We start from the raw sequence: 14923 nt of genomic DNA, 5'->3' as shown, positions 1-14923 counted from the left end.
TTGGATAGGATCACCTCAAGTAGGCAACCTAGGCTTTTCACCTTTTCAACAAATGCTTGCTGAGCACCAGTTCTGGTCCAGTGGTGCCAGGCCTTAGGAATGTAATGATGAACAAGGCAAACACGTCTCTTGCCTTCATGGAGCTTAGAGTTGCCTGGTGGGAGTGAAAAGTTGATCCACAAGTGGACGAACAGAGATACCTGCTCCTTGACCCTCTGCTTCCAGCCACTTCTCCGTCCTGTTCACTTGTCCCCTGGCTTTCCTGCTCCACAATGAGAGGTTCCTGCTCAACAATGCCCTCTGGCGCTACTGGTCAAGATGAAGCCCTCCCGATGGGGTTGCACTGGGGCGATGGTATTGTAAGCCAGGAACCCCTCACTCAACACTGAAAGGAGCATTTCCCTAGTTGCTACTGCCCACCAGGCTTCCTGCAGAAGTGGAGCCTCCCACTGCCCAGGGTACCTTGTGTGGCCAGGGCGTTCCTGGAAGGAGGTGGAGGAATTGGACCATGGTGATGAGCGGTCTGCTGAAGAGTCTCCAGGAAGCTCCTGGTCCCCACGGACTGTGGGGTGGGAGATGCGGCCTGATGATGGACCATAGCATTGCCCTTGTCCACAGATTGGGGAGCGGGGCCTCAACCTCTCTGGGGGGCAGAGGCAGAGGATCAGCCTGGCCCGCGCCATCTACTCGAATCATGAGATCTACCTGCTGGACGACCCGCTGTCGGCCGTGGACGCCCACGTGGGGAAGCACGTCTTTGAGGAGTGCATTAAGAAGGCGCTCAGGGGGAAGACCGTTGTGCTAGTGACCCACCAGCTGCAGGTGACTGGGACCAGCAGGACCCATGAGGTCATGAAATGGGTGTGGCTCGCAAAGTCTCCTCTTCTGCCTAAACCTGCAGTCCTCACCTGGACCAGGTCAGGGAAGGGGCAGGTGACACTGTGATGGTCCCCAGCCATCCAGGCTAGCGTGGAGCCCTGCCCAGTCCTCTGTGCTTGGCTTACCCTACCTTTGGGCTCAGTGGAGCCAAGACCATCCATCAGAGGGAAATTCTCCAGGAACACCTGACCCCTACCTGTGGGGTTGACATGGGGCACCTCCTCCAGCTCGGGATCACTGATGGTGGGGAGGTGGGAAGCCAGGTAGGAAGAGCCTTCTCCTCCATCAAGGGCTGGGCAGACCTGAGGCCAGGGGTAGGGGTGACAGGAGATGATGAATGGTTGATCGGGGTTCAGATGCCCCTTTTATCACTCCCCAGGGGGAAGGGGCTGGAGACTAGGACTTCAGGGCTGAGGCAAGAAGCTTCTCCCTGCTCAGAGCCACTCTCAGGCTTAGGAACATGAATATTTCCCAGGAAAGGGAGTAACTGAACTCCCTGAATAAGCTTGGGAATTTGGCAGATTGGGGACAGTACTTACTGTGTCAGCCCCACAGAAAGGGTTCAGGACCCTTCTCCACTCTGAGATAAGTCAGGTTGGTCCTGACTACAGTGAGTAGGTAAGTGAGTCCCCAGAGGTATGCGCTGTGCGTCTGTTTGTGTATGCGTGTGTGTGTGTGGCTGGAGGAGAGAGCCCCCGGCATGGGACTGTAATGAGAAGTCAGTTGGAGCAGAGGCAGGAGAAATTCTATCTTCTGACTCTTCTGCCACCCGGGGGGAAATGTTAAACTAGGAGTAAGAGGTGGAACTCCCGGCCTTTGCAAGGGTAAGAAAAGCTAGGGGAGGGGTTGGAGCTGACAGCATGTGAAGTTGCCATGGTTACAGGATGCGGTAGCCAGCATCTTTAGGCTCTTCTGTCAGTGGCCAAAAGGTCTAGCCGAAGAAGACCAGGTTTTCAAGGACTAGGAAAACCAGGCCTTCCTATACCTGTGGCTTTGCCCGAACCTCTGCCTCTGTTTACTGAGGGTTAGAGGTCTCAGAAGAAGCGCCAAGCATCTGAATTTAGCGTATGGGGTTTACCCGAGTGGTGTCCGTCATCTCCAGGAAGCATCTTAGCTGGGTGGGTGAGATAAGAGCTCCTTGTTCCTCGGCTAGGCAGGGGCGTGGTGTGGAGAAGGCTGGGTTTCTTCTGGGCCCCCGTGAGGTGACTCAGAACGGGCTCTCGCCCAGCCCGGGAGCTAAATGTGGTGACCACAGCTCTGCCCCGTGAGGCTCCACAGGCAGTGGGAAGGGCTGTCCTCCTGGAGGGCCCAACGGATGTGGGTCAGAACTGTCTCTGCAGCAGTCCTCAAGGGGCACAACGTGACCTTGGACCTGGCCCAGCCTCTGAACCTTGCTCACCAGCAGAGTGACCTCAGACTAGATCCCAGGAGGCTCAGTCTCCTCAGAGACTCTATTTTTCACCAAGGTCATTTCATCTTACTTTTTGCGTGTTGAAAATACAGGCGGCCACTAGATGGCGCTGGAGTCTCAATCCGGTCATCCATTATGGGAAGGAGGCGCTCAGAGGCAGACCTGAAGCCCCTGGGCTTTTCCAGAACATTTCTCCGGCTACTTTCACTTGGGGGTCCACAAGCAATCTGGATGCTTTCGGGTGCTCAGACTGGACGATTGCTCTTCTGTCACTTGAGGAAACAAATGAAATGAGGCCAGCGGCCGACCACTGACATCCAACCCAGGGGCAGACTTTGTGTTTGCAGAGCAAAGCTGCACAGATCACCCTCTGTCTCGCTGGAGAGAACTGGGAGATCACTGGCCAGAGGGGCTTCACCAGGAGCCTCAGGGGCTGGGATGTGTGCTCCCACATCTGTGCCTTAGTTTCCCCATCTGGAAACTGGGCTGATAATCATGCTGCCTGCTTTCTTGATTGGATTGTGGGGGACAGAGAGGGGATGAGACCAGGCTTTGAAAATTAGAAGATGCTGTGCAAAGATGAGAAGACTTTCTATCGGAAAGTGTCTCCACTGGATATTAAGATCCAGCTGTTCCTCCTGTGTTGTCTGGGAAAGTGGACATGGAACCAGGCAGTTAGTTCAAAGAAGCCAGAAAGGCTGGACCTGTCCAAGGCCAAGAAAACCTGTTGTCAATTGGCTTCTTCCCCAAAACCCCACAGATGCAGAGTGACCAAATGTAGCTGCTTCTTTCAGGGTTTCAATCAAGAGCATCAAGGTAGATTTGACCTGTGTGAACCCCAAAGTACAAGGGAAGACCTCTCACCTGAATTGCAAAGCCCTGTTCAGGCTGAACTGTCTTAGATCTCATAGCATCTTGTCCACCTCTAGGAGGGTCTTCCTGCCCCTAGATGGGCTGATCCTATCGGGAGAGCTCAGACTCATTCCAAAATGAAAGGAAACTCCACTTAGCAGCTCTTTGATCTGAGACGTGATATAGAAATGAAAGGAACTCATATTAGAAAAACAGAAGTGCTTTGGACAAAATGTAGGATGCTATTATTAAAGGTACAGATAAGGCTGGTGTAAACTCCTCAAGCCAGGTAATGTGGCCTGGAGGCCAGGGACTGTGCCATGGGCTGCATCTCCTGGGCTGGATAAGGATGGTGAGGTGGGTTTGTAACGTTACAGCAGAGGGGAGCCATTGCTGAGGTCATACTTCCCTTCTCCACCAAATCATGGCTTCAGTGACCTTGTTAATTTCATACTCCAAGTTCCCGTGATCAGATTTCTTAGCAAGGAGGCTCATATAGGGAGTAATAGCAGAGGAAGTTTCAACGTGCGTCACAGTGACAACCAGAGGCCCCCTTTGCTCTCACAAGACACATAGGCACTAAGTCAGTGTTTCTCGGCTGGGGGCCACTGTACCTCATAGTGGGCATCGGGCAGTGTCTGGAAACACTGTTACTTGCCACAACCTGGGAGTGGAGGTGCTCCTAACATCTAGTGGATAGAAGCCAGAGAGGCTGCTAAATATCCTGCAATGCCCAGGTCAGTCCCCACCTCACCCCCAACTAAGAATTATCTGGCCCTCAATATCAGTGTTGCCAATATCGGGAACCCCTGGATCACATGAGCCCAGGATGCTACTGGGTGGGAGTCCAGCGCCGTGCTCTTCCTCTCTCTTCTAAGACAGAATCTCACTGTAGATTGCTTGAATATCCCTGCAGTTCTTAGAGTCTTGTGATGAAGTCATCTTGTTGGAAGATGGGGAGATTTGTGAAAAGGGAACCCACAAGGAGTTAATGGAGGAGAGGGGACGCTATGCAAAACTGATTCACAATCTCCGTGGGTTGCAATTCAAGGTAAGTCTCTCCCTACTTGGGTGCAAGAGACTGGGTGCCTTCCCTCATCATTTCTAGCCTGGAGAAGTTCTGTCGTTTCATTTTCAGAGGGATTTCACTTTGTCTCTAGGATCCTGAGCACATGTATGATGCAGCAGCGGTGGAAGCCCTTAAGGAGAGCCCTGCTGAGAAAAATGAAGACGCTGGTACAATCAGAGTTCCCATCACACCTCTCTTATCACTCCTGGCTCATGAGTGGACACCGATGTTTCTTTATTTCTCACCCTAGTTTTGGCTCCAGGAGATGAGAAACGTGAAGGAAAAGACTCTGAAACAGAATCAGAATTTGTAGACATAAAAGGTATTTACTGTTCATTCCCTCAGTTACATACTCTTAAGAATTTGTTGGGCATCTACCATGTGGGATAGAGAAGTACAGGCATGCTGTCCTTTGTGGGCAGCTGGAATTGTATGGTTTATTGTAGTGTGAGCCTTGGGGTTCAGCTCCCTGAATTTGAATTCTGGCTCAACCATGTATTAGTTTTAGAACATGGAAGCAAGATACTTGGCCATGCGGAACCTTAGTTTCTTAATCCATAAAACGGGGGAAATAAGAGTACCAACTTCATAGGTTCTTGCAATGATTACAAGAGAAACTCTACATAGAATGACTAGCACAGTGCCTGACATATAGTTATTATTGTTATTAGTTGTTGTTGTTATTGTTGTTTGGAAAGATCAAAACAATGCAAAGAGATTATGTGCATAATCAAAACAATGCACACACAGGAGATGAGATGTTTCTCAGTCTTTATGCTGAGTGTTGAGAAAGAATTGTATAGCAGAGAAGAAATTGATGTGGAACAAGGATATTCATTCTTCCCACAAATAAGGACTCAGCATTCTACTGTATGCCAGTCACTAAGCTAGACTGCCCCTGTCTTCAGGCTCTTTTGGTCTGGTGGGGGCCATAGGTAAAAGGATAATCATGGGCAGCCGTGATAAGAGTAATAGGGAGCTGAAGTGGGAGTAAGAAATTAGGAAGGGTGTCACAGAAGAGGTGACCTTTGAACTGGCCCTTTAAGCATATGTAGGAGTTTGCCCAGGACACCATGGTGAAAAGGTGGGGAAAGCGGGGGGCTTTGAGGTCGAGGGTAACAGGTAATTCCAAGAAAGCAGAGAGAAGAGATGTGGGAGATAAACCTGGCAAGCACCAGGCTGGTCAAACTCCTTCTCCTTCTTAGTCTCTGTTTCATCCCTTCATCCATTCAACATTTGTTGAGCACCTGCTCTGTGTCCTGCCCTCGATGGGCACTGAGAAGACAGGAATCAAAATGCACCTCCCTAAAATTGGCCACAGCAAGGTCCCTCAATAATGTGTGGCTGAGAAAAAAAAAACCTTAGTATATTTCATCACATTTAAGATGCCATCTATTTTAAGAGCAGCGTCATTTTATGTACCACTAAGAAAAGTCTCTGCCAATTAAATGATATGGCATGCTACCGAATGGGGCACATCCTGATTTCAGAGATGTTAAAATGTGGGAAAAAATGTGAGTCTTCACATCGATGGAAGTTGGCACCATTAATGGTGCTTGTGACAAACGCATGCCCATTTGGACAATATATTTTTATCGCTCTGGAGGCGGCCAGAGCTGAAGTGGGGCCCTCGGAGTCTCTTCCATGCTTTCCTAGGAAAGCTCCAGGCTACTAAGGATTTGGGGTCTTGTGGGCAGAGTAAACCCTGCTCCTCTTCTCCTCCTCACCCCACCCCCTTCTCTGGAGAGGAAAGGGAAGGTGTGAAGCTAAATGCTGAGAGCTGTAGGGATGGAAGGGTTGAAGGTGGCACAGCCCGCAAAGGTGCACAGTGTCAGTAACAGAGCTGACTGGGTTGGGACTGCAAGGGGGTCCAACAGCTCCTTTAACGCCCCGGGATGCTGCTCATTAGACTCCGCTGACCTGTCAAGGCAACCCCCGCATGCTGCAGCCCCAGAGGGAGACACGATGATGAGCAAAAGTCAGGCTGAACATTTTAAAGAAGCTTGAGCGAGCGTTCCCTGGCAGAGGTGATAATGGCAGCTCTGTTCAGAGGCATCTTTGAGATTCGAGCTCTCCTTGCCGGGGCAGGGTGCCAAAAGCCCTGTGCAGGGGGACCCCCTAGTCAGGCTCCAATCATCTCTGTTTACAAGAGCCAGGTATAAGCATAGGGTGCTGCTTCCGAGCCGACATTCTCCTCCCTCTCATGCTGGAGAGGGGAGAGACGCGATTCACTCCTGGCTGCTGGGAGTTCATCCCTGCACCTCTGGACGTTGCTCCAGTGGGAGCTTTGTGGTCCTTTGCCCTTACACCTTGGAAAATGGAAAGGACATGGGGGAGCCAGGTGGCGGGATCCAGGGACCCACCTGGGAGGATGCCCTGGTTTCTGCTCATGGTGTGATTTCTGTGGTGGAGGCGTTCTTGTTGGCCCTGTAGTAGGTAGCGTGGGTACCCTCAGCACTTCTGCACCAGCCAGCCCAACTCCCAGCTGGCATTTCACACCTGCAGCCCTTTGCCCAGAGCTCTCTGGGAGCCTCCAGCCACAGATCAAGCCTGAAGTGTGGGGGGAATTAACCCCTGGGGGGAGCCCTCACCCAATGCCAATGGGAGCTGGTGTAGAAACATCCCAGGTCTCAATGATCATGGGAAAAACCTCTGAAGTGTAGTTGTGCCCCAGTCTGAGAGTTCTCTGTGCTGAGGTAAGCTACCATTGCCCATGGAAGTGGGTGGGGAGGGGGAGCGGGCAGCAAGGAGCGCTGCCTTGCCGAGACACTTTTTTTTTTTTTTTTTGCTGAGACACTTTTTACTGCTGACTTCCTTGCCCTGTGCGCTTTAGCTCTGGAGTAAACTGCGTATGTTCACATCCTCTTCTTAGGATCTGCTTCTGTAGAGCTAGACAAAGACAACCCTTGTCTCCCCAGAGCTGAGTACGCCAGTTCAAGTTCAGTCGCTCAGTCGTGTCTGACTCTTTGCGACCTCATGGACTGCGGCACGCTGAGCACGTAGTAGTTGCTTAATAAATATGTCTCAAAAGACTGAAAGCCACCCGCCTCACTAGGCTGTCATGAGGACCAAACAATAAAACGAGCAAAAGTGTGTTGGGAATTTTAAAGCTTAGGGCTAGTGGAAGGAAGGATGACAACCGGCCTTAGTGGTGGGGGTGGAGAGGTGGGCGGGAGTGGTCCGCCCCACTGGGGGTGTCGCAGACTTGTGTTTGTCCCCACAGTTCCTCCGCACCAGCTCATCCAGACTGAGTCCCCCCGGGAAGGAACTGTGACCTGGAAAACGTATCACACGTACATTAAGGCTTCTGGAGGTTTGGTAGAAAACAACGGGTTTCTTGATTTAATTTGCATTAAAAATTCTTTCTTAAACTGTTGGGTTCATGTTTTATGACTTCTTTAACAATTGCTCTCTTTATGCTAGGGTTGTTTATCAGTGCTTTTATTTTTTTCCCCCTTATAATCCAAAGTCTGATAAAGCCGCCTTCTAAATGGAATCATCCTTTATCTCCATTAAAGCTGCCAGACACTACTTATTGAAACTGAATGAGCAGCGACGTGACCTGGCTGCGGTGCCTGTGTAACCTTGCACTCTGATCTCTGAGTGCAGCGCCATCTGCTCGTTGCCTGCCTTCAGGGCTAGAGTCAGTGCCATGTGCAAAAGATAACCTATAGTTCCATTGCTTGTCACTCTCCAGCAAGGCTGGGTTTTTTTTAAATTTGTTTGTTTTAAAAACATTGAGTCACTTCTATTACAGTGAACAGTGGTGGTTTTTGTTTTTAAATATGTTGACATTTGGATCCATTTTCCAACCAGGTGGAATAGATGTCCCCACTGGGGTTTCTGGGACCTAATGCTCATAGTTGTCATGTCAGCCTAGAAAGTGGTTCCCAGGGTGGAGGACCTTTCCCTATAGGCTTCGATTTTCCCCACCAGGGTTGGACCCCGAGGAAGAGGAGCCCACCTCTGCTGTGTGGCCTCTGTAACCCCTGGCCCTCTCTCCTCCCCTGCAGGGTACTTGCTCTCTCTCTTCGTGGTGTCCCTCTTCGTCTTGATGATCGGCAGCTCTGCCTTCAGCAACTGGTGGCTGGGTGTCTGGTTAGACAAGGGCTCACAGGTGAGTTCCCCTTTGGCTCTGGCAAGTGTTGAGTCAGTTGCTGACAGAGTCTGAACACAATGAGCCTCCCACAGCCCCCGCCACAAGACCGAGGTCAGCAGCTTACACCTACCCAACTTGACTCCAGCAATCCCCTTTGATCTTTCAAGACAGGCAGGGCATCTGAATTTGTATGTGCCACTTTCGAATTTTAAAGGATTGGCTAAAAAGCTTGTGCCAGGCAAATGCAGCCTGTCTGGAGTCATGCACAGGCAGGATAGGGTCAGTTTTTTGCAGCCTCTGTTGTAAGGGACTTCCAAGGAGAGTCTGGGAGGGACTGGGGAAGCCTAACGCAGATTTCCATCTTCTTGCCTCTGAAGAGAAACTGACATCTCATCACGGACACTGTCTGATGTCAGTGGGTTCCACTTGGCTTGGCTCCCCAAAGTCCCTCTAAAGGAAGAGGACATGCGAAAGTCAGCCTGGATCTGCTGCAGGACCCCTGCGGGCCTCTCCCTGACTCCCAAATTTGCAACCAGGCAAGGCCCCTCTTGAGGACTGATAAGTCTACTCTCCCTCAGGCCTGATGGAAACTCTCCCAGCTTTTGGCCCAGGCTTTCAGAGCTTTCCTGGAGCCCCCCGGGAAATGCTGTGAGGTTGCCTCCCCATCCTCCAAGATTACATTTTGGTATAGTTCTGTTGCTATGACAACCAATGTGAGAAGGCCTTGGGAAGACACGGGTAGAGGAGAGGATGGGATTGCACTCCTGGAGTTCAGCACAGCTCCCTGAGACCTGTCTCGGGGGTGGCCTGCACTTTGCAGAAAGAGAGGCACCTCTGGAACATTCCCCCAGATCCTTGCTTGCTCCTGAAGAGCCCTTTCCTTGGAGAGCCCAGGGTGTTAGTCGGAGTGAAGCCTCCCCCGAAGGCCGGTGCTGTGCTAACTGGGCAGCAGCCGTGACGGCCTACCCACGTGTTGGCTCCACCCCCAGACACCGTGGACACAGCCCACAGCACAGTGAAGCCTCCTCTTCAAGCTGGTCCTTTGGTCGATTAGCTCCCCAGGGATGCTCTTGCTTTTATGGATGTGCGTCCATCAGCCACCACCTCTGGTTTACATTTCCTCTAGGGCTGTAATCAGCAAAATGGCATTTAGAAGGAAGATGCTTGTTTGCTCCCCAAAGGCAGTCTTGACTTTTTAGCACACAGCTCAGAGAAGAATGAAACTGCCAATTTCTCAGGAGGAGGAGATGGCCTCTCCCCAGGAATGGAGGCAAAAACATGTTCTTCTGGGGCAGGATGGAGCCAAGTGGGGTCTCTTTGGATCCTCCCAGAGTCTTTGGTTCATCAGACTCCCTCCTACCCGCTGGGGACTCCAGGGCAGTGAACCAGTGCCCTCCTAGGTGTGCCCCCAGAAAAGGAAAGAAAGAGGGCTCTGGGGCTGACCCCTCCTACAGAGATGCTCCTGAATCTCCCCAAAGGCCCAGCGGTTTCTGCCTTCGGGTCCCTGATTCCCCGACCTGTCTGGGCTGCCTGAGGGTTGCACAGCCAGCCTGTGGAATTCATATGTTGTTGCTTCTGTGACTTTCCTGGCCCAGCATCACCTCTGGTCCCCTGAGGCACTGTTGGTTTCCAAGACGACTGTCCTATACAGGTCTGGTCTGTCTGTTATGCTTTTTCCACTGACTGTGCTGAGCCTCGTCAGTCAGGGGCCCTTGGCATCCCAGAGACCCAGCAGGAGGCCCACTCAAAGTTCAAGAGCCCCACAGGGAACTGAGTTGACTTTACCACCTGATTCATTCTTCTTTTTTTTTTTTTATTTTTATTTTTTTGTTTTTTATTTTTTCTTTTTCACCTGATTCATTCTTAACATTTATGCACCTCTGTTTAGTTTCTTCTCCCTGGGAACATTCTCTGGAAAATTCCCATTCTTTTGACAGTTGATCAGTTCTTTGTGCTTCTTGCTTTCCTCCCAAGATGATGTGTGGGCCTCACAGCAACATGAGCACGTGCGAGGTGGGCACGGTGCTGGCAGACTCCGGGCCGAGGGTGTACCAGTGGGCGTACTCAGGGAGCATGGTGTCCATACTGGTGTTTGGCATCACCAAAGGCTTCATGTTCACCAAGACCACGCTGATGGCCTCCTCCTCCCTGCATGACCGAGTGTTTGACAAGGTACAGTCCCCCTGCCCCTCGCCCTGGGGGGCTGCATGCATATCCCAGTCAGTGGGGTTTACACCGATCCCCTGAGACGCGCCAGACACTGTGCTGGGCTCTGGGGCGGACACAGTTGCTCACCGAGCTTACTGTTGAGTCTCCCATATCTAATTATCAACCACAGAGGCAAACTCTGGGGAGCTGCAGGCGTGGCGCGGGCCCTGCAGGGCTGGGAGTGAAGGTGAGGGTGGTCAGGAACTTCTCCCAGAGGACACTGCCATGGAACCGGCGAGCGCAGGCCCCGAGAGCATCTCCCGAGTACATGGGATCCCCTCCTCATTCCTCGGTGGCCGGGGAGGTCCCTGGCTGGAGCGCACAGGGGTGGCCTACATCGAGACAATGGAACCTGACTTTTTATTGCCCTGGGGCACAAAATCCCTCCATCCTTCATGGAGCTGAATCCCTCCCCCTTCACGCTCCTCCACGTGGCCACAGCCTCACTTTCCCAGGATGGCCTGGTACACGGTGTCAGGCCCCAGAGGAAAGCTCAGGCCTGGTTCGCAATCCCAGGCAGCGAGCAGGCCTCCCAGGGTGTCAGGGGGCGGGTGCCACCAAACGCACACCCCGACCCTGACTCTCTATGGTCACCCGCAGATCCTGGAGAGCCCCATGAGCTTCTTTGACCGGACGCCCACTGGCAGACTGATGAACCGCTTCTCCAAGGATATGGACGAGCTGGATGTGAGGCTGCCGTTTCACGCCGAGAACTTCCTGCAGCAGTTTTTCATGGTGCTGTTTATTCTTGTGATATTGGGCGCTGTGTTTCCTGCTGTCCTTTTAGTCCTGGCCATCCTGGCTTTAGGCTTCTTCATTCTCTTACGGTAGGTTGATGCGCTCTTTAAAGCGGAGCACACAAATCCTGGGCAGGGACCGGGTGGTATCCGGGGGTGCTGAGTCCTCGCTGTCTTCTCTGAATGCCGGAGCATGTTGACTTGGGTGCTGTGCTAAGTGCTCGGTGTACATCAGGCATTTGAGCCTCAGAGCCATGCTGAGAGGTGGATAGGATTGGGAGATTAAGTCACTGGTCCCAGGTCAGGAAAGTAGCAACCGTGGCTGCTCTCTGACTGATGTTATGTTCTTAACCATGGGGTGCTGCGGTTTCTGCTTCTGGAGGAGAGGAGACCAGAACTCAGTCTCTCTGAGCTTTGAGAAGTAACCCCACCTGACCAGTGGTGTGGTCAGCTGTTTGGCACTGGAGGGGGTCCCTGTGCCCACCTTCTCACCTACCCTGGGGAAAAGCAGGAGGGTAGCATCTGTCCCAGCCTTCCAGGAAACCCAGCTCCTCCCTGTCCTGGATGAGCTGGAGTTCTCAGCCGGCAGCGGGTGGTATTGTGTGAGGGCTAAGGATTGGAGATCAGATGAGATTTGCACCAGAGTCCCAACTCTGCTGCACAACTAGCTGGAGGACCTTGGAGAAGTCAAAGGAATGCTGCAAGCCTCAGTCTCCTCATCTCTAAAGTGGTAATCATCAGAACATGCGCCTGCCCTCTTCCAAAGGGGTTCTTGCAAGGATCAGATGAGACTAGGCTGCCTAAATGTTATACAAACTTTGAGTTTCAATAAGACTCAACAAAATTGCCTTGGACTGGACACACAGCATCTTGAAGAGGGTCCCCCAGATTGCAAAGGATTCAGCCCACAAATCCTGGACCCACATCCACTTGTAAACAGGGACACCACACTCAGAGATGAGCTTGCAAAATATTGCTTTGGCCACAGTGTGGAGGGTGGATGAAGCTTCAGAAAGATCAGAGAAGGACTATAGTATTGGAGACTCTTGCAGGGCAGAGTCTGACTGAGAGATGAGACACAGGCAGCAGCAGTCTGGGCAGAAAACAGGTGGATCCTGAAGCCATTTCCGAGATAGTCTGCTGAGGTTAGGGGACGGGAGAGGCCAAGGATGCATCCAAGATGGGGAGCAATGTGGAGACAGATATGAGTGACACAGTTGAGGAGACGCAGTTGAGGGTGATCAAGATTACAGGTTTGGTTTTGGATAGTTCAAGGCTGTGGATCAAGTCCATGGATGAGCCAGCCAACAGTGGGAAATGTGAGTGCAGGGACGCATGGTGGAGAGGCAGACTCTGCATCCTTGGCTGCAGCTGGCATCACCATGGGAACTAGCACATGTGCCCCGGGTGTTGGGGGAGCTGGACTCTCACTTCAATCTCCCACTGCCCCCTGGGTGACTCTGAGAGAGGACCCATGGGCCTCCGTGTCTGGCCTCAAGGGTTTATTGTGGTGATCTAATAAAAATGATGTCTGCAGGTCTTTTTCTAAATATAACCTGTCCTAGGTGCGTGCCTGCTCAGGGTCTGACTCTGTGACCCCATGCACTGTAGCCTGCCAGGCTCCTCAGTCCGTGGGATTTTCCAGGCAAGAATACTGGTGTGGATTGCTATTTCCTCCTCCAGGGGATCTTCCCAACCCAGGGATCAAACCCATGTCTCCCACATCTACATTAGCAGGCAGGTTCTTTACCACTGAGCCACCGGAGAATCCCCCACATCGTGGGTGCCGCGTCTTAGTAAGAAAAATGATTCCTTGGGCTAGTGTTAGTTTTTTACAATCCACGTGTTTGTCACGTGTTTGTCTGACCATGGTTCCTCTCTGTTCTCCTCTCTGTTCTGTCTGTTTTTGATTTACTTTGCAAAAGGTTTTTCTCTGCACTGCATTCTTGTATGCTGTAAGACAGGCCAGATCAGGCTGATCCCGACTGAATTATTGGATGTTTCTAACCAACTCACTTGAACTCTGGACAAATGAGGTTTCCCTTCCTCTGCCCTGGGTCAGATTCACTGTCATGGATCAGCTGCCACTGTGCTGCTGAGGGCAGTGGTCTTGCACTCACGGGGGCCCAGGGGGAGTTACATACTGTGAAGAGTCTGGTTTTAAAGTCAGCTCCTGAGGAGATGATGTTCATATATTGCTCAAAATTACCTTTGAAACTGCCTTTAGAAGACTGCACACTGGCAGTTGATACGCCAGATTCAGATTTTCCTCCAGAACTGGAAGAGATCCCTTTCTATTTGTTTGTGTGTGTGGTCACTCAGGTGTGTCTGACTCTTTGCAACCCTTTGGACTGTAGCTAGCCAGGCTCCTCAGTCCATGGGATTTCCCAGGCAAGAATACTGGAGTGGGTTGCCACGCCCTTCTCCAGAGGATCTTCCCAACCCTGAGTCTCCTGCATTGCAGGTGGATTCTTTACCCACTGAGCCATCGGGGAAGCCCTTTTTATTTGGTTGGGCACCCCAAAGTGGTTGGCTTGTATTTAGGAGCTGCGCTGTGTGAAATTCTCTAGTCTTTGAAAAGGCTAGAGTCACAGCGCGTGCAGTGAGACCCTCACGCCACAGGAAGCCGTAAGAACTGGGAACGCAGGAAGGAGTGGCTTGAATTTCTGAGACCCTCCCTCCCTGACACTCGGGACAGCTGCTCCCGGAGGAGAACGGCAGGCCAGCCCCTCCTCCCTCGTTCGGCGGCGCCGGCTGTCTTCAATTTGTCTTGAGCGCCCAGCTGGGTTTGTGTGAGCCAAGGGGAGCCCTGGGAAACCCTGTCTGGGGCTCTCTTGGTTTCCCTGCAGCGTCTTCCACAGAGGAATCCAGGAACTCAAGAAGGTGGAGAACATCAGCCGGTCCCCCTGGTTCTCCCACATCACCTCGTCCATGCAGGGCCTGGGAACCATCCACGCCTACAACAAGAGGGAAGACTGCATTAACAAGTGAGTCCTGGGCAGGGGCTGCCCCCCGGCTTCTGCTCCCCGCTGGCCCGGCTCTGAGGAGGGAAGACTGAGGGATGAGGACTGACTGGATGAAGAGCCAGTAGAATGGAGGGGAAGCCCCTCATGCGCTAAGCCTTTTCCCCCAGTGTCCGAGGCCCCCAAAGACTCGAGTTCATCCAGTGACAACCTTTCCATGGTGCTTTACGTGTTTTATTTTTCCTCTCTAGAAGTAGAATGTTTTCAGCTCAGGAAAATAGGAGAAAACAACAACAACAAAAATCTCCCATAGGCCTGCAACACAAATCCTATTAATATTTTTGTGTATTTCCTTCCAATCTTTTCTGTTTTTCTATTTCTGAGGTACTTATAGCCATTTTTATTGTGTTTTATTTTTAAATAGCATTTTTCCCCCTGTTATTACATATTCCTTGTATAGCTCATTCTTAAAGACCACATTACATCTTATTCAGTAGATGGACCAGTTTTCTTCTTTTTAAGATGCAGGGACTAGGTTAATAAATTTCTCTGGAATCCTCCATCTCCAATCTTCTAAAACACCATATAATCACATGTTATCACTGTGTATCGGTCACAGTAAGCTCACTGTGGTAACAAACAACTTCAAATTTTAGGGGTTAATCCAATACATGTTTATTCTTAAGTCATATGTGAACAAGGGTC

General features: G+C 51.5%; 1 protein-coding gene across 4 annotated transcripts in view; it reads left to right on the top strand.

Annotated features, from left to right (window-relative positions):
- Positions 1-14923, top strand: part of ABCC12 (ATP binding cassette subfamily C member 12) — a 58738-nt gene that overhangs the window by 29857 nt on the left and 13958 nt on the right. For 2 of the 4 annotated variants that reach the window (XM_065920476.1, XM_065920473.1), the window contains 9 exons: positions 619-822; positions 4059-4193; positions 4303-4378; positions 4462-4533; positions 7435-7524; positions 8225-8328; positions 10285-10482; positions 11119-11345; positions 14105-14242. In XM_065920476.1, the coding sequence (XP_065776548.1) occupies positions 619-822; positions 4059-4193; positions 4303-4378; positions 4462-4533; positions 7435-7524; positions 8225-8328; positions 10285-10482; positions 11119-11345; positions 14105-14242 (1244 nt within the window). Of the gene's footprint in view, positions 1-618; positions 823-4058; positions 4194-4302; positions 4385-4458; positions 4534-7434; positions 7525-8224; positions 8329-10284; positions 10483-11118; positions 11346-14104; positions 14243-14923 lie in introns of all 4 variants that reach the window. The other 2 variants (XM_065920475.1, XM_065920474.1) reach the window with 1 other exon arrangement.

Source organism: Muntiacus reevesi, chromosome 2, assembly GCF_963930625.1.
Source record: "Muntiacus reevesi chromosome 2, mMunRee1.1, whole genome shotgun sequence".
NCBI classification, from domain to species: Eukaryota; Metazoa; Chordata; class Mammalia; order Artiodactyla; family Cervidae; genus Muntiacus; species Muntiacus reevesi.
This window is presented reverse-complemented; position numbering and strand designations above follow the sequence as displayed.